Source organism: Homalodisca vitripennis, chromosome 2 (assembly GCF_021130785.1).
Source record: "Homalodisca vitripennis isolate AUS2020 chromosome 2, UT_GWSS_2.1, whole genome shotgun sequence".
Taxonomy (NCBI): Eukaryota; Metazoa; Arthropoda; class Insecta; order Hemiptera; family Cicadellidae; genus Homalodisca; species Homalodisca vitripennis.
In genome coordinates, this window is record NC_060208.1 from 179,351,273 (window position 1) to 179,371,405 (window position 20,133).

The 20,133-nt window shown below is 31.7% G+C and overlaps 1 protein-coding gene across 1 annotated transcript; it reads right to left on the reverse strand.

Annotated features, from left to right (window-relative positions):
- Positions 1-3,750: 3,750 nt before the first annotated feature.
- LOC124355104 (inactive selenide, water dikinase-like protein) lies at positions 3,751-19,861 on the reverse strand. The gene is made up of 7 exons (XM_046806056.1): positions 19,235-19,861; positions 14,781-14,885; positions 13,917-14,065; positions 12,782-12,894; positions 8,548-8,738; positions 7,220-7,432; positions 3,751-4,393 (listed from the first exon to the last, which is right to left on the reverse strand). The coding sequence occupies exons 1-7, from the start codon at positions 19,518-19,520 to the stop codon at positions 4,209-4,211; spliced, it is 1,242 nt and encodes a 413-aa protein (XP_046662012.1). The 5' UTR covers positions 19,521-19,861; the 3' UTR covers positions 3,751-4,208.
- Between the last annotated feature and the right edge of the window lie 272 nt (positions 19,862-20,133).

Below are 20,133 nucleotides of genomic sequence, written 5' to 3' on the forward strand. Positions count from 1 at the left end.
AATAGATTTTCATATAAAATTTCTTATTTGTTTCAATGACAAAACTGTTAGTAAGATTTAATAGTTATTTAGCAATACTCTGTGTAATAATATAACTAATTACATTTTCCTGTTTAAATTATGTTCAAATCAAATCAGATTATACTTTATTCACAGTTTGTATATAAACATACAAACATTGAATGGTGTCAACACAGTTATTGCAATTATTAACAATAAACTAAACAGTGACACAACTATCCTATGAAATTTCATAAGAGATCATCAAAAGAATACAAAACCTTATTGTTTCAATTCTTTCTTATACATAAAAAACCATTATTTATATCCACAATTTGTTGTGGCAAAGTTTTATAAAACTGTATACCTGTAACCATTTTTTTTCTTGTAAATTGATATTTGGAGCTGCCAATTGGTTCTGTTTGCTTATTAAGTAATTATGATACGAGCCAAGTTTTGGTAATCTATCATTGGATTGATTCCCTTACTGCCAAAATGGTTTCCATAATGTATATACCATAAATTGTCAAAATACCTAAACTAGGCCACTTGATACTTCCTCTACTGCCTATCCAGCAATTTGAAAAAAAATATTGTTTACATACTCAAGGACATGCATGCCATAGTGTGGAGGTGATCTATCCTGCTGGAACCAAACGTCATTACAGTTGTTGGTTGCTACTTGGATAGATTGATAAACTTGATTTTGTAACAATTTCTGGTATATTTTGGCATTAAGGTTTCCATCAATAAAAAAGGACAATAAACTGATCAATCACAATGCCAAGCCAAACGTTTAATTTTTCAGAGTGCTGGGGTATGTTGCTCTCTCATCCAATGAGGGTAAACATCAGCCCAATAATGAGTAAAGTGTATGTTAATGTTATAGTTTAACATGAAAGTTACTTCATCTGAGAAAGCAATGTTGTCTAATCTAATTGTATTATTAGATCAATGTTCAATCATAATCAATGATCAATATTAATCAATGTTCCACATCATTATTTCACAAAATTCTACTCAACCATCAAAATTGACCTCACTCAGCTCAAGAACTAAACAAATTTTGTACGCTTCCTGTAAAACTTTACAAACTGATATTTGACATATACCTAATATTTGAGAAACATTTCTTGTTGAAGCATGAGGATCTTCTACAACAGATTCTAAAACGTCAAATGACAATGCTTCTTTTTGGTCGTCCAGATTTGGGGCGATCTTTAACACTGCCCGTTTCCTGGAACCTTCAGATTGTTTTTTGAACTCCTGATTTAGATACAGGGTTTTGATTGGGATAAATAAATTCCTTACTTCATCATAAGATCTCACCCGCTCTCCATAGCCTTGCATCATCAGGATCATAATACGCTCTTGTTAACTTAACCACTCCATTTCAACATAAAGTATCACACAAACACGACCTAACTTTGTTAATTCCAACCAGAAACTGAACATGATACTGGACTTCTTCAAAACTGATGAGATAAGGGAGGCCTGTCCTGCAGCAGGCAATGACACTGTAAAAGAGCCTTGAGATTGCATGTTTTGCCTCATTTAATTTGTAATTAATTTCAATTAGCTGCCATTTTGTACTAGGTAAAGTTCGACAGCTCTAGTATCCACTGTTCTTCTTTTATCAATGGGCAAAGTTGTAACAGTGACTAAAAAGTTCACTTCTATATCCTAGAAAGGTGTCCCAAGTACCATCCCTCCATCTTTATCCATCAAAAACTAAACAGATTGTATCCATACTTTTAACTCACACTGTATACAAGATTTATGACTTCCTAACAATACTAGCTGATAGATTGTACGCTGCCTAATGATAATTTTAGATAAGATTATTAATTAGTTAATTATATGAGTGAAAAATTGGGTTGTATGGAAAAAACTATAATAAACAAAATGAATTCCTCGGAACTGACTACCTTCTTATAACGAACACGCTGTGAATTTATATCTTGAAAAGTGTGTTCGCTAAACAATAAATTGTTATTTTTATATTTTATAATAATACGATATACTAAATTCTTTTAAAAATATTTTATATTTTCTATTTGTTTTATAGATATTTTTGTAATATTTTTTACATTTCATATATATATTACAATGATCACGGACTTATTACTAAAGTAATAAATATTTATACACATTCATTATTATCATTTATATTAATTTCTATAATTTTATCAGTGCCATTTTCACTACAATAGTGAATAAATAAAAATTCTGGAATAATTTTCAATCTATTGTTCTATATCTCGTTGTACTTATGTTTTTATCGTTTGACATTGTTAAATTTAATTTATCTCCAAAAAGTCAATTAATGGTTTTGAAATTTCTTCAGCAAAATTTATATTAAAATCTATTTTTTTAAATGAATTTAAGGTAAGGCCCAATGTAATTGAGTAAAGATTATAATAATCAACAGAAAGACAAATTTTTCTCCAGGATTAAATTACAATACAGCTTTCTTAGCCAGAAAAGATCTAATTTATTTATTTTTAATTCTTTGTAAATCTTGTCATGACAAAAATAGTAGTGAATTGGATTGGAAATTAATATTATTTGAGCTGAAATTCAATTTAGAATCTGACAAGCTTTAAATACTGTTATTAAATGATCCAGTGAGTCAATCACTTTTATGTTGGATTCATTAATAAATAAATTAGTATTTCATAGATTTATTCAAACCAGTATTTTAGCAAATATTTCAGTCTCTTTACGATTATTTGGCGTTAGAAGTTTTCAGTGTGTTAAAGTCAACCTAGCTCCTGATAGCAGAGTATGAATTGATTCTGTAAATTTTGACAGTTTTTAAATTAAAGCTTATGTAACCTAATCTGAAAATTTCATAACCAAGGAAAGTCTGCAGAAGAAGGGATAGGTCCAGACGATACAATATTTCAGACAACATGTAGGTCAATAATAATAATGAGTAAACTGATTGAACAGTTAGAAAGTAAATAATTGTAAAATACTACTACATTAGAGCTAAGCGTTTAGTTGTTTTCCTTATCATACATAATGTTGTTGTGGTTTACAACAGATTTTTCATTACGGTCAACTTCGTTAGTTCAGATTAGATGTTTGTATAACGGTTTATTTACGTTTTGGTAAAGCTATTACTCTACTTTGAAATCCTGTGGAAAACATACATCCATAGCCCGCCAAAGGAAGTAGTCACTTCAACAAGGAGCGAAGTAATCTCTCACTATCACGTCTAGATAGCCTGGAGAGAGAAACGCCCTGACATCCAAATGGCCGCCCCTAGCGGCTACAGAGCAAACAAGCGTGATGCAAAATTAAAGTTTTTTCCCTGTGCATAACATATATCCATAGCCCACTAAAAACGTTGTCACTTCAATAATCATGTTGTTATATTTTGAATACGTTGTACAACCTTAAGGTAAAAATTTGGTAATAACAAAACTAATTATCAATAATTTTTTTATAATATCTTTAAGCAAATCTAAAAAATTAATATTTCACTAAGTATGCCGATGTTTTGATGATTTATTCAGTATTATTACTGAATAAATTATAAAAAAGTGAGGCTCTTAGAACCCAGCAGTTTTGGTCTGGCAGGGACTCATGCAAGGACACTATTTAGTTTTTTAGATGAAACGAGAAGCATCTCTAGATTGAATCTCCAAATTTCTGTCCTTCCAAATTACTGATTTTTAACATAATAATGGTATAAATATCATACATACTAAACAGAGGAAGTTAATAATTAGTACATTTCAGTTCATTTGTTTAGAGTTTATTAGTAAATTTTCATACATACAACATGTTGTCATAAAATTCAGTAAACCAAAACGGATCACAATCAAAAAATAACAAAAAGCTATTAAGTTAGTTGTGTAAAATAATATCCTTCAACGACACTGTCATTGTGATGCTTTGTACCAGATGGATACTTAGATGTTTACTAGCAATTACACAAATTAAAATAGCCTTAAACATAAACAAAATAACAATAATGTTACAGTATTCACTTGAACAAAAATCAACACTTTTTAAAAATAACTGCAGTTTACAGATTTCCAAAATTGCAAATCACGTTTAACGGAGTTATAAAAAGAACAAGTAAAAATCGATCTCAGCAGTTCTCCTTCATACCGGAGTGGAATGACTACAAAAGTCACCAACAAATGTAAATTTTATGTAAAAATATTTGGCCTTAAATATAAAGATTTTTACAACTACCACAGCTCGCCTTCCTTTTCTTTTGTAGGCACTTCAATGATTCTCGGCTTGTCTATGATTCGAGCAGTCCTGTTTCCTTTCTCTACGATTCCAATGATCCACGCTTGGTAACCTTCCTGTTTCTCTATGTCTTTGCAGTATGCAGCAGCCTGTTCTCGTGGTAAACAGATCAACAATCCTCCTAAAACAGACGTACAATCAAGTTACTTTATGTGGAACATTGAAGGACAATACAAATACTGCACAGTCCTCCCTTCATTAGAATATTTTCTAAGACTATTTACATTTATGTATTGTATGAAATTCACTATTTTATTTTATCTCAAAAATATATCCCAGGAAGATTACATTTCATAGTGTATTTCAGCAAACAATAATTGGATCAATCTTATTTATTCAGCATTGTAACATGTTAAAACAATGGAGTCAAAATACCATAAAATAAAATGCATGTTCAAGATTTGTTCATACTTAAAACGCATTAATTATACAAGGTTACATTTAAAATACATAGTGTAGCCGAAAATGAAGGACACAGGTTCGTATGTAGAAAATTTCAAATTGTAAGATAGGTCATGTGGCACATTATTTTAAACATCATTGAATGCTCAGCAATTTGGTACAAGCATTTTGAAAATATCATAAGTCTTATCTGAATGGGAGAGAATTTTTGGAATCTGCTTGAGTTTTTTCTTGTTTACTGTTGTACTTATGTATTTAAATTTGAGAGCATCAATTTTTAATATTCGAAAAGCACAAGATTAGCTGTCAAACTGTATGTTGTTTGACTTGCAAGTTGTTTTATAGCACCAACATTTTAAAATTTGAAAAACTTTGCATCACTGTACCCAAAAATATTTAAATGAGATCATAGTTCATGTGGTACATCTAATTTTAAAGGTTATTAAAAATTAAACAATTCATTTCAACTTAATTTCTATCTCTTCCAGAATACAAGTTATTTACAAAAAAAACACTCATATTAGTATGATTCTAGCATTGTCTTTAGTAGTTACAAATAACAATTAGTGAAATTACAATCAAATGTTATGAAATATGTATGAAAACCTTGTAATATACAATAAAAATGCAATTGATAAAAATTACTCCACTATAATAAGCTCAAAACTCCTAAATTGAGATAGAGAGATTGGTATTTACACAAACTCCATTCCAGCAAATTTCTTTGAACAAACCGGAAAACATCTGTTAAATAATAATACTTATATTACGGTAATAAATTTTTTTTATGTACACAATCATTTTATTGTACAATTTTTTTTTCAAAAAATCTTGAAAACTAAATGTGATAGACATGAAGTTTAAATTTTAAAAGGTTTATTTTGTAATAACCCTTAATTTGATGTGACTTAATTTGACTTATGCACTCATTTAATTTTTTTTGCATTATGATCCAAGGGGTTTTCAAACTTGAAAACATTGGTGCTGTTAAGAAAAACTTAACAGCATACATACCGTTTGAAAGCTTATCATCTCTATGTAGATGATATAACTATTAGTAACTCCGGTTTAGATATCTTAGACGTAAAATGTAAATTTGAAAGATCTTTGATCTGGCAAAACACTGGTTTTCTGTTAATGGCATTTTAATTAATGATATCAAGACTGAACGAATAATATTTACATTAAAAAACCAATTATCAGATGTAGATAATGACCTATTTAAACCTGTAAAACTACTTGGTATCCACTTAGATAGCAAACTCTGTTGGGACTAACATGTCAATCATCTTTGTAAAAAACTGTCCAGAGTTACTTAATTTTAAGGAAGTTGAAGAATTGTATGTCATGATATACTTTGGTCTTTTCCATATTCATTCAAACTATGGTGTATGCCTTTAGGGTAATTCAAGTTAAGCTAAAAGGGTCATTTGACAAAAGAAGGCTCTTAGAATAATAAGTGGATTATCCAAGTTAGACTCATGCAGAACCACTTTTTAACAATTTAATATTATGACTCTTGACTGTATCTACATTAACTGTAACTTGAACTATGTTAAAACAAATATTGGAAATTTTAATGATGCCAATTCAATTCATGACCACAATACTAGACAAAAACTAAATATTGTTAAACCCAGTACTACACTGAATAAGTGTTTTAATAGTTTCAACAAGTTTTACTGTACAATCAACTGCCAATTTCCATTATGTCACTTCCTAGCAATAGATTTAGTTATAATATAACTAAGTGGCTTAAGAATAAAGCATTTTATACTATTGAAGAATATACAAACTTTGATAGTTGGATTTGACAGCTTAATATTCTTTGTTACTTAGTGACGATGCCTATTATAACTTGTTTACTTCATTGAAAATAAAGTTTTCGATTCTTGTGCTTTATTAAAAAAAAATTGACACTCTAACTCTAAATACAAAAGTACGACAGTAAAAAAGAAAAAACTCAAACAATTTCCAAAAATTCTCTGACATTTGAACTTAAGATATTTTTAAAACATTTTTACAAAATTGTTCAGTGTTCAAAGGCTTTTGAAATGATCTTCCGCTTGACCTATCTTGACCTATTTGAAATTTTCAAGATTCGAACCTGGGACCCACATTTTCGGGCACACCCTGTATTTTAAATGTGACAAAAACAATTTTGTGACGTTTGTCACATGATATTTATTAGGGTTACAGTTTATTGCATCGCTCTATGTCAAATGGTTCAACTACATGTAGATTGTGTAACAAATTATATACCATATGGTGTTACAAGTTATTAAGTAGGTCGAGTTCATTAAAACTGTAATTATTTGATAATATAGTTGATACACTGCTGCTCCAATGTGTCAACATCAAGGCTGACAGACATGCCTCCATGCCATATAAAATACATATCATACCATTGCCTAATAAAGGAATTAATTACAAAATGAAATACAAGAGTAAATTTAGACATACAAAAAGTGGTTTAAATTTAAACCCATTACATTAATTTCTTCAAATAGGCAATTCCAATGGCAAGAACAAACAAAACTGTTACCTGATGTTTCTGCTGAATGTCCTTGTAAAAGTTGGAACATGTTTCCACATGCTTTAGCCACAGCAGCCATCTTGGCTATAACAGGAAGATTGTGGATAACGAAAGAGACTTCGTTCTTCTGGTGTTTTGCTAGAGTCTGGGCATGGCCCAACAAGCCAAATCCTGTAACGTCTGTGGCTCCATGGGCATTGTATTTGTGCATCAATCTGGCAGCTGCAATCATACATAATTTTAAAATTATACTTGTGTAAATAAAAATATTTAATTGAATATCCAAATGCAAGATGTAATCCTTTCTCAGAATATTAAGTGATAATAAATTTATAATAGCATTTTATTTAAGAGGAGTTAAGTTTTTAGAGGATTAAAAAAAGGATTAAAAATGTGACTAAAAAAAGTATTCATAGTGAAATTAAAAATAAAGATCAAATATGAGGAAGGCTTATTTTGTCATAAATTAGTGATCTACAAACTGCCACCAGCAAGAGGATTTCAACTTGTCTGTGGACAGTCAGCAAAAATTAATATCCATCAATAGCGCTGATTGATTCTTTACTAACTAGGCGTGTACTTTTTAAACAATACTTCTAACAGTATTTTTTATACATACAGTATTGTATAGAGAAGTAAGAAATGATGTTTTAGAGCACTAGGTTAGGTGGCGATTCCTTTTACCCGCATGCTTCATGTTCTCTTCATTTGAGTAACTAGTACAATCAATGGATTCCTTTGTAAATAATATCGGTGCTAAACAAATATCAACAACCTAATCTAGCTTTCTTACTCTTAGTATCTATTTCCATGCTGTTGTTGTTGATGGTGACTAAAGTTCTTAGTGTGTGGGATATTTGTGTTTCTAGGATTAATTCTTGTTTAACTTTTCAATGAATTGCATTGGTACAAAAATAAGAACATATAAATAAGAAACAATGATGGATACTTGGATAAAAAATTTATTACTGACACTTGTTTTACATAAATAGATATTTTAAAGGTATATCCTTATGCCCAAGTGTCGTGTATTTAATGGCAAGTGGAATGTTGACTACTATGTGGTTGAAAACAACAGGGCTTTGTTTCTGATTTGTAACAAAATGTTTCATAATGATCAAATTAAACGTCAGCCCCGAGCAGAAAATAAACAATCTTTAAACAAATCCATGCTATTTCAACATGATAGTTTTATAAAGAATAATCATCCGAAAGAGGCTGCTGTTCAAGCAAATTTTGAAAAATTTTACAAAAAATTTGAGGCAGGCAAGTCTTTATCTGCACAGAAGACTGTTGAGGAGCTATGTGTCAAAAACCAGCAATCATTTTAGACTTACCAATTCGATTTAACCTCGCCATTGAATCCATGGCCCGCTGATATGCCTTCCTCACGTCTTCTTCAGAGACAACCAATTTGATCCGGTTCCAGCGCTCGGGTTGGTCGAGCCACTGATGAGCGTTAACAGCCACCTGAGTGCCAAGTGGCTTCGTTAGCACCAGCACATCACCCACCACCGCGTTGTCAGGACTGGAACCATTAACAGATCAAAATTAATTACTGATCCAGTTATTGTGAGTGTAGATATTGTTTCTACCTACATTATATTAAACAACAAATTCAACATACTTTATTACTAATTATAGACTTATTGCTTACTACGCGTCAGTCGTCTTACTTGCACAATGTTTAGAAAATAATAATTACATTAATTATAATAATTAGATTAATTTAAAATTTACTGCTTTACCTAAAAATTACTTAATTACCTAAAATAAAGCTGCTCGAGAAATTTCAGCACTCACTATTCATTATAAAACAAAGAAAATATTAGAAAATAACTGCTATGTTTAGTGCTCAATGGTGCAGGCTTTACGAGCTATGGACATATTATATCTTGGCTGGAGCAAATTATAAATACGGCCTTCGAGTGCACAGGGTTAATTACAAATCACTGTTGGCTTCTAAACTTCTTCCAGTTCTCCTTTTTTTCTTTATGTGTTAATCTGTCTTGGTTGTATTGTCGTACAATGTAATGAACATAACTACTAACTTAAAACCTTGCAACAAGAGAACATAAAAAACCTATCTTCTTTCCCAATGTTTTGAATGTCACCCTTTGTTTTTTTTTTCAGTGATCATATTTGATTTGGTAGGCCTTTCCAATTAGTCATGATAGTCCTTATGTGATATGAATGTTCATGTCTAGGAGTGTTTTTGCAAGATCAAGATTGGTATAATACAGGGTGCGGCAAAAAGATCTGTGTATTTAAAATTAAAAAAAAACACAAAAATTAAAAGTGATAAAAAGTATTTGATTGGTTATTACATAAGGGTGCTGAGGTAAATTCATGGAAAAAACATTAGTACAACTTATTTCACACATTTAAGACCTGAAGATAACGTCCTTCAAATTATGTCCTTCTTTGGCCAAGCATTCTTCAAATCTTGCACTGAAGCTGTCGAACACCTTCTCTAACATTGCAGGAGGCAGGTTTGCAATTTCTTGGCTTATGGCTTCTTTTAGTTCGACCAGTGTGCGGGGTTGATTTGTGGTTACTCTTGCTTTAAGGAACCCCCACAGGAAAAAATCACAAATGCTAAGGTCTGGGGAGCGAGCCGGCCATGCAATGTCCCCAAAACACGATATGACTCGGCCACGAAACTTACTTCTCAAGAAGTCCATCACCTCATTGGCTGTATGTGAAGTTGCTCCATCCTGCTGGAACCACATCCTCCGGCGCACTAAACGATTTCTCAGGAGTTCAGGGAGAAGAAAAGTTTTTCAGCATCAGGAGGTAACGTTGCGAATTGACCGTAACATCTGGTCCAATCACACAACCTTTAGTTACAACACACCACACAGTAACCTTAGGACTATGCAGAGGACGTTTATGCAGTTCTTCAGGATTTGTAGGTTGCTTGTAGATCAACTTGCTTGTAGGTTGCACTAATAACGAAAGTTCTGTTTATTGACATAACCATCCAGATAAAAATGTGCCTCGTCACTCATGACAATTTTGTCATCAGTCGTCAAATCAATCATTGTCTCTGCAAACGCTTGCCGATTTGCATAGTCAGTAGGCTTCAACTGCTGGACGATAGCCATCTTGTATGGGTGGAAATGAAGATCAAAACGCAATATTTGTCGTACCGAGCGGTCAGACATGCGTAAAGCAGCAGCTTGTTTACGGGCCGGCCGCCGAGGACTGGCTTCCACCGCTTCTCTCACTCGATTGATATTCTCTGGTGTCTGGGCTGACTTTGGACGTCCAGTCAACTTACGTTTTAAGGTTGAACCGGTAGCTCTGAAGTTACTCACCCATAACATAATCGTGTTACGAGTTGGGACTCTTCCTCTCGGACCAACATTAAAACGTCTACGGAACTGCCGCTGAACAGCAACGCAGGAATCGCCACTTTTAAAAAACGCCTCGACAACGAACGCACGATGCTCAGCCGACCACTGCTCCATGGCTACTTAAAATGTCCACATGTGGGCTCCCGAACGCGCTTATCCCCACCACTTACTCACTCTACAGCACGGTGGTGAAAACCGTCAGATCATTTTGCCGCACCCTGTATCTATTTGTGAGTACATGTAGTCCTAGATTTGTATAGGAATCTTTTAGTTTATTCACCCGATATACAACTATAAGCACCCAAGTCCTGCCTTGCCATGCCATCCATGGTAATTTTACCAACGTATGGCTCCATTGCACATATGTATCCTGAACTTGAATAGGATAGGACAAAAACATTCATCTCAATTTTCTGTGATTACCCTTGTTACATACTGTAACCCAAGGACTGGCAACTAAATTACCTCTATAAGCAGGCCTCTTTTCAAGGTTTGCAAGCGTATTTTATAAAAAATATAAGAAATACTAAGTTATTTGATTATGCATTGTCATACTTAATTTTTTCTTATAAAAGTCTGTATTTTATACTATGCATACTTTTATAGGTAAAAATCTTTGTTTTTGTTTAAATTTGACACTTTCATGTATTTTTAGGGGGTGGGACCATACCTACAGAAATGGCATATTTCAACTAAATCAAAATTCCAAAATATAAAATTATCTATACATTTCTCTAGTTTCATAAAATATATATTTTGATGGACTTATTTCATAAATTTTTATTTTTATTGATAAAACTTGTAACAGAGCAGTATTTTTTATGAAAATTGACATTACTCTGGTAACATACAAGATTACAACAATAATAGTTTTCCATACACGAAACAGTATTATATCACATAAAGAGTAAGAAATACCATAATTATAATTTATAAAAAACAAGTTCAAGTACAAAATTATATAGCAAAACTCATCATATTGAATTCGGAAGCATAAATTTTCTTATATTTCAAACTTTATATCTTCAAAGTTAGAAGAAACATTCAAATTTTCTTCTAATTAAAAAGAAAATTGTATATATCCAATAAACACATTCTGTATTTTGAACATATATCCCTAAATGTTATAAAAAGGTTTTTTACAATAATATACAATGATAAATCTAGTTTTGGTTGAGGCACTGAGATCTTACACTAGGCCTAATCAGATTCACCACTGTTGTCATGATCTACTGGTTCACTTTCTAACAACTCTCATATCACTAGATTGATGTAAATAGTTCCTATCCATTTCAAATATTGAACATATAAAATAAATCTGTATAAGAACTGTCCTAAAAACGAATGGTACTTGTTAGTTAAAAAGATACATTTTTATAAACCAAAATGCTAAAAACATGAACAATTTATGTCACAAACTACTATTTATACAGTAATGGCAAATTATGTAAATTAAAACATGCCTAACCTAACTTTACTGTAAATAAATGAAGTTTAGGGTTAGGATTTTTAACATTTCTCCATGCAACTTCATAAGAAACATGTAATAAATAAAAATTTACAAAATAATAACACTTAACAACTATAACTGGTAACAATATGAATTGTAATGCGGTTAAATCTCAAACACACTCAATGCCATCCACTGAAGAACAGTAAGTCACTTCACAATTTGCACTGTATTTGACACGAAAACAAAGAAATGCCCAATAGGTATAAGGACTCACCTAACATTAGGAAACAAATAAAATATTATAAAATAACATATGTATCTAGTGGCGAGTGGTTCTGTTAATTTGAGTGATAGACGTATTCTATCTTGGTCAGTACTACTGGCCATACGAGCTGTGAGTACATTACAGGAAACCCAAATTTGATCTGACACGCATACAGGGGCAGCCAGTACAGCTGGCAATCTGAGCACGGAGGACAAACTATGCATACTGTTTTCGAGCACAAAGGGTTGATGAATATGTACATGTAGAAAATATAATGCAAAGAAATTCTGTTCTATATAAGTAACTTTGTCAAACTGGAATTAAGAACATAAAAACTATTTCTAAACAAAACTATCAACTTGACTAATTATAAATTTTTAGAACCTAGAAGCCTAATGTATATTTTGAAACATGACAAATGTAAATATTTCTTCCCATATCCAGCAACACAAATGTAAATCTACAAAAAAAAAAGAATAGTTCTTGTGACTTACACAATATACTCATTGGGTTGACACACAGTTGAGGCAACACCACCGATTGTACACCAAGGGTTCACAACCGTTTGTCCGCCAGAGATTGTAGTCCCCGCTTCCATTGCCGAGTCCTAACAACAACAAGGTAAGGTTTAACTACATTTAATCAATTCTAAACATACTTTAATTGTTTAGTTTAAAAATATATATTATTGAATGGTTATATTAACCTGTTAAAGAGTACGGACGGCTATAACCATTAACTACATACAATCTATTAGAGTAAGCAAAATTAATGGAATATATGGAGTACAGAATACTTTAGTTGTATTTATTCAAGAAGTATTGAAACATTATAAAAGACTAAAATAATACATTATTTGCACCTTCTAGGCGTTAAAACTGTATATTTTTTAGAATTTTGGCAAAGTATGAGTTTTTTAAACACGGCTACATGCAAAGTGCTACTTTTCATTTAATGCACTTGAATAAGCAGTTTCTTTACTTTTACGCTTACTCTGTGCTGACATGGAAAATGGTGACCCAACAAACGTACCTGCTGCTGGACGTCAAACAACATGTACAAGTGTGTTTCCAATATAATGAGATCATGAATTTAAAATATTTTAAGGAGGCAGTAGATCTTCACTACATATTTACAAATTAATAGTTAACAGCACACCCAGGAGTTGCTTACAACACTGACCATTTATAATAAGTTTGTTGGAGTTATGAAAGTGACACATGCCTATGACTAGGTCAAAGTTAAACACATGAGTTAAAACATAACTGTTCTCACAATTTATACACTGTCCTTGTACCCAAGTCTTAAATATGGACTAAATCAGATAACTTGCAATATTTATAAATTTTTACCACTTATTTTTTAAACTTTAAGAGTTATTTAAACATATTCTCAGTATGAGGGAAGAAAATACAGTGCATGGGAGAACTTTACTTTAACTAAAGATAGTAACCATGTATAGGGCTCTAAACAAGTTTTATTATTTGTTATTTTGTAATTTTTATTACAGGTACTACATGCAAAAGATCATGTCCTCTTATGATCCAATAAGATTTTTACCATTCTACACTAAACAATTTGCCATCCTTTTTAGAGTTTGGAATAATTGATAAAATAGCATGATTTTACCTTAAAACCTCTCATGATAAGTGGTATAACTACGTCTCTCTCCTTTTCGGTCATTTTGGTGGACACTCCAAGAAGCATGAGCATGTTATCAACTTCCGTTACACCCATTGCATAGAGGTCACTGATGACATTCGCACAGGCTATCTTACCTGGATTGAAACAACATAAACCAGTTACTGTAAATAACTTATGTGTTAACAACAAATTAAGACCATTCTGGACCTTTAAAACACTTGGTTTAAAATAAACCATTCAAACGACAGGTTGTGCAATTGTAACATGATCTTGTGTTACTATATTAAATAGGAAAACTAAAACAGAAAAAGAACAAAATTTTATATATATATATATATATATATATATAATAAGCGTTAAACATTTATTAAATTTACACATGACATTTTAAGCCATATTCAGTGCAAATAAATAACTTATTACAAAAATAATTAAATATATTACATACACAAGGAATATTCAAACATGTTAAATTAAAATTATAGTGACATATGTATATGCTTCTTGCTTGATTTTTTAAGTAATAAATGTAGTGACATATATATGTATATAAATATTAACAACAAACCAACCAGAAATGAACAAACTCACTACAAAACTAAGTCTCAAAGCAGCAAACTTAGTCATCAGTGAGTGTATACTAGACTTAATCAAAGTTTTGATTCCAATTTATTTAACCTTTGTAACATACTTTGTTAAGTGCCTAATGACAAATAAACAATTACTTATTTTTTATTGAACAAACTTACTTAAAAAAAAAACAACATACCTTCAAAGACATTATATACATATCATCCTATTATGATACCCTAAATTGTACAACTAATAATAAAAAGAAGTTTAACTTACCCATCATATAAGGATCATCCACCAACGGATAAAAGAAATCAGTTGTTTGAACAAGGGAGAGTCCCCCATGCCGAAGTGGCGTCACTGAAGAATCCATACCAATACCTGGACAACACAAAATTAGGATAGATATTCATAATTATCTACATAAACTTCAAAAGTCTTATTTTATTTGGTATGGCTTACTGGCAACTTCCCTGACCTTGCATATTTTACACCCAAAAACTTAGTTATTGTTTCATTTCACCTCTTTTTCTTTTGATAACCTACAATAAAGAAGAATGTTTACGTCATAATTCAGTTGTAATTCACGTAAATATATCGCAATTGTTTTTATGATTATGATAACTATTTTATGTATGAATTTAGCATTGCTGAACCACAATATTTCAATATTACATTTTGTAATTCTTGCAAAGAGTTGTATTCAATTATACAGATAGGCTGGGTTCTGAAAAGTAGAAAGTGACAGTCTGCCCTTTAAGAATTTTGAACGAGAATATTGTTGAATTATAAATTAATTTCTAAGATTGAAACCTAGCAAAACCATAGGGGAGGATACGATAAGCGGACCCGGTTTTTATAACGAAATTGGCAAACAATATTACTTAACCACAACCATCGATATAATCAATCGATACTGGTTAATTATTTTGAACAGTTAACTTAAATAATCTATATCAACAGCTGTAAACACTTTCAAATAATACACGTAAGGTAATAGTTCAATTTTACATAAGTAACATTTGATAATTAAAAATGGCAATCAATTTTAGAAAAATACACAACATTGCTTTGAAAAATGATGACATATTTTATGTGGTTTCAACATGTTAGACTCATACCGAAAAACCCATTAACTTATGTGAAATTTGTGGGAAAGAAACAACTGTAACTGTGAGAGGAGCAAATATGGTTGTCTTCAGTTTTCCTAATTTTTGTTATAATAATTTGTTTAATCACTGTAAATATTAAGGGTAGGGTACGATAAGCGGACCTGGTTTTTTATATCGAAATTGGCAAACGACATTACTTAATCATAACCATCGATATAATCAATCGATACTGATTATTTATTTTGAACTATTAACTTAAATAATTATCTATATCAACAGCTGTAAACACAAAAATAATACACGTAGGATAATATTTCAATGTTACATAAGTAATTCTAATTATTAAAAATGGCAGTAAATTTTAGATAACTATATGACGTTGCTTTTTTGTGGCTTCAACATGTTGGACTCGTACAGAAAAACCCATTATGTGAAATTTGTGGGAAAGAAACTATTGTAACTGTGAGAGGAGTAAATATGGTTGTCTTCAGTTTTCCTAATTTTGGTTATAATAATTTGTTCAATTACTGTAAATATTAAATTCATATTTTAATTTCAAACATATGATTGTTATTGAGGACTATAGGTACTTTTATATCGATTGATAGTCTAGGATTTGAGATGCGAATATTAGGTATCAATGACTATATTCTTCGATATAAAAAACCGGGTTCGCTTATCATAGTACCCTATACCTACCCAATATTAAATTAATATTTTAATATAGAACATATGGTTGTTATTGAGGACTATACTTTTATATCGATTGATGGTCTAGGATTTGAGATACGAATATTAGGTATCGATGATTACACTCTTCGATATAAAATACCGGGTCCACTTACTGTACCCTACCCAAACCATATTGATTTTTGGAAATAAATTTTACCATACTTAGTGCGACACTTCACTTTTAGTCCTTTGAATGGTCATTAATAGTGATGATTCCATATCATTTGACAATCATCATTTGATTGTGTTTGTGGCAGCTTATTACACTGCACAGCCATTCTTTTGTAACGGACGGGACAATTTTACTGTGTTTTTTACCCTAAAGAAAGCTGTATAAGTTACATAATGGGTATTAAAGTGAAATTTTACAACATAATTGGTTGCTTAAAGAGTTGATGTAAATTAATATGCCAGTGGTTAAAAAATACAATTATTATTTTTAGAGTTAAAAGAGTTCATAAACGTGTAACGGATGGGACACAATTAGGAAGTGTAGCAAGTGATGATTCCCTTTATGGGGAGTAATTCAGTTCTGTCCATATCTTTAACACAACAGGAAAAATACTACCTATTAATTAGATTGCATAGTTTTCAGTTTTATACTTATCTTTATCATTATAATAAACGTTAACTAGTAATAAATCATGTTCCAATGTAACGGATGGGACGAGTAACCAAACGTTGGTGATTTAGATAATTAACAATGAAATTTTCAATACCATAATGTGTTTTTAATGGTGAAAACTATTTATTAAGTTAATGGAGATTAAAAAAAAAGCAATTTTTTAATTAAACGCTTTTTTACAACTAAGCTTTTGTTTTATCTACTGCTTAAACTATTTAAATTCTTGGAGTTCTTGGATCTGATTAACAGTATTTTCCAACATTCCAAAATGTCTATCGGAGACAGGGTGTGGAGGCACATCAATTTTGCATAAAATGTAATTTGGTTGTAGAGTCTGAATGTCAGCTTCTGTTGGCCAAAAGAACTAAGTGTACCAGTTTTATGCATAAAATTGACGGAGAGGAAGTTCTCATCTCGTCTCTCGACAATACGAATTTTCAACAGTTGGTGCCCCCAGTTTAGACTGTTTTTTCTCTCTCTTTCGAAGTCGCTCCTTTTCTCTGTCTGTTTTCAATACATTTGGATCAGAAAGTCTTTCTTCCTTTTTTACATTTCTTCTGGCTTTGTTTCTTTCTCTGTCCTTTCGTAAATGTTCTTCCCAAGCTCCAGGATCAGACTTTTTCTTCGCACGACATTTGGCCATCCGATTTTGGTTGATAGGCGCCATAATCTAAAAGCACACAATTTAATATCAGCTCAAGCATGAATTGAAAAACATTCTTTATATGTGAGGAATATTTGTCTTGTTAATGGCTACTCTGTAATAATATTTGTGTAGTCTACCTCAAATTTAGGCCTAAGAAGTGTAGTGTTTTTAAAATTTAAATTTACACATTCTATGTTTTGGCAGATTTAAAAAGTTTATAAAAACTGATAATATATTTAATTGGTTTAATTTTTTTGTTCATCTAGGCCACTCTTTACATTCACAGTTATTCATGCTATGTACATAACCTCAAAACTATTTGTTATTGATATTTGAGGACCTAAAACAACTAATTCCTTATATTATCAGACATTGTCCCATCCGTTACACCAAAAACTGCTAAAATGAATTCCTAAAATTGTAAAAATATATAAATTAAAAAAAGGGTTTCACTTGACCTTACTTTCCCAAAGTAGGAATTTTGTGACATTACTGTTACTGCAATAAACTTAACTTTATTAACTTTTTTGTAACGGATGGGACAACTAGAATAGTAATTTTGTATTTTGAATTAGTATAATAATACAACTCACCTTCAAAAGTCAACTAGTCCAAATAAATCTTCAAAAGTCAAACTATAACATAGACCATAAACTCCTGGTGTTAACTTGAACCATCTGCAATAACAAAACAACAAAAAAACCACAACCGTCAGCTGTTCTGGCCAACAATCTGCCAGCTGTTTACAAATCAATAAAAACATAAAATACCAATTTTGGGCAATAATTTTTAATGGTTCCTTATTATTTGACTCTTTATGCACCTGAATATATAATGAATATTTCAAATTCTTTGTTTATATTTTTTATACTTTTTTCCTCTTTAAAAAAGAATGGCTGTGCAGCCAACTGGCTTTTTACACATTTTGTAGACCATTGATGACTGCGATGCTGCAGCACTCAAGAAATTATTTGAATTTAAGAAATAGAAAGTTACCTAACAGAAGGACTTGCCTGACAACCAACCACTGAATTTCTTTATTTACAGCCATAAATAGTACAACTCATAATATCCTTATTTACCGCCTTCTTTCTTGTTTCCTCACCAGATTGTTCCTTTTGTATACACAAGGAGTTCTAAACAATTTCCAGTGCTAAAAATTTGATGTAGCCTACCATACCAAAACCGAATACCTACTAAATAGGTCTAACTCCCAAAAATATGTTGACTGCGACACATGTCTTATGGCGAGTTGGCATTGTAATATTAATAAAATCACTTGTTATATGGCCACAGTGAATATTTAAAGTACATAATCTCAGTGTTATAGCTATACAGATGTTATAGGCTACAGTAGTAGGCTTTATAGCATGTTGACTGCTGCAGTTCCTTACTGTACAGTGTGGTGGCATTGTTAGATTTAGGCACTGTCACTCACTATAGTCACAATAAATGTGTTAATTACTTTCTTAGGCTTATAGGTGGTGAAAAATCCGCCAACACTAGGTTACAGTGTTGAAGTATAATTGGCCAAGACCCCACTATTTATCCTATGCCTAAGCTAACATAAAGTTGTAGTGTAATGGTAAAGCAATTAAAGATTTACTTAACTTACCATATCTAGGAATAGCCATGTGCATAAAATGTGCATGCTCGTGGTCTGGAGCATTGTTTTCATCATGATGTAAACCTTCGAGGAGTTTACTAAGAACTTCTTGAGGAACTTTGCACCCACGTCCTTTCAGATCTGCAAAACGTGTAAGTCGAAACCCCGGTTCCAAATCGTGAGCAACTGGATCAAAAGGTCGTCGCAAAGCTAAAGCATTAGGGTTTGAACCCAATTCTAACTGAGCAACAGCCAACGAATCTTGAGTAACAGGCGTCGCCTGTAGCTCCGTCATCGTTGGTTGATAGTTAACAACGTTGGTAAAAATGGTTGTGGTTGTTATAACACTTAGTTCTCAAAACACCAGGCACAAGGCCTTCTTCACTATCCGAAATTGTGAGAGTCCACGCCGCAAGACCCTACAACGTTACACAATGGCGAGCACCAGTGAAGACTGTATTCCCGGAAGATATGACTGAAGGAAAACAACATAAATGGTCACTCTGCCGACAAAATTTAAAATTGAGGTTATTCCCGCACTAAAGTTTTCACTGTGTTTGGCTGTATTGGAATAACTATTGGTTACTCTAAAAGTCAAGGAGCCATTCTGTACCGTCTCCTTTATAACACGATACTTCTGAGAGTTTCGTTGTTGTTGGCTTGAAACAAAGAAATAGCCAGTAAATGTATATTTTAAAGCCAGCTCAGTTCTTTGTTGAAAATACGTATGATAGTAAATATTGTTAACATTAAATGAATAAAATAGTGTATGTTATTTAAAATTATTAAAATTGCTTTATTCACGTATTTCAAAAACCTTTTGAGATGTATCTTGTAAAATAGGTATCGCAACATTACTTGGTATAGAGCTGTAAAACTCCTATAAATACAAACAAATTTATTTTTAT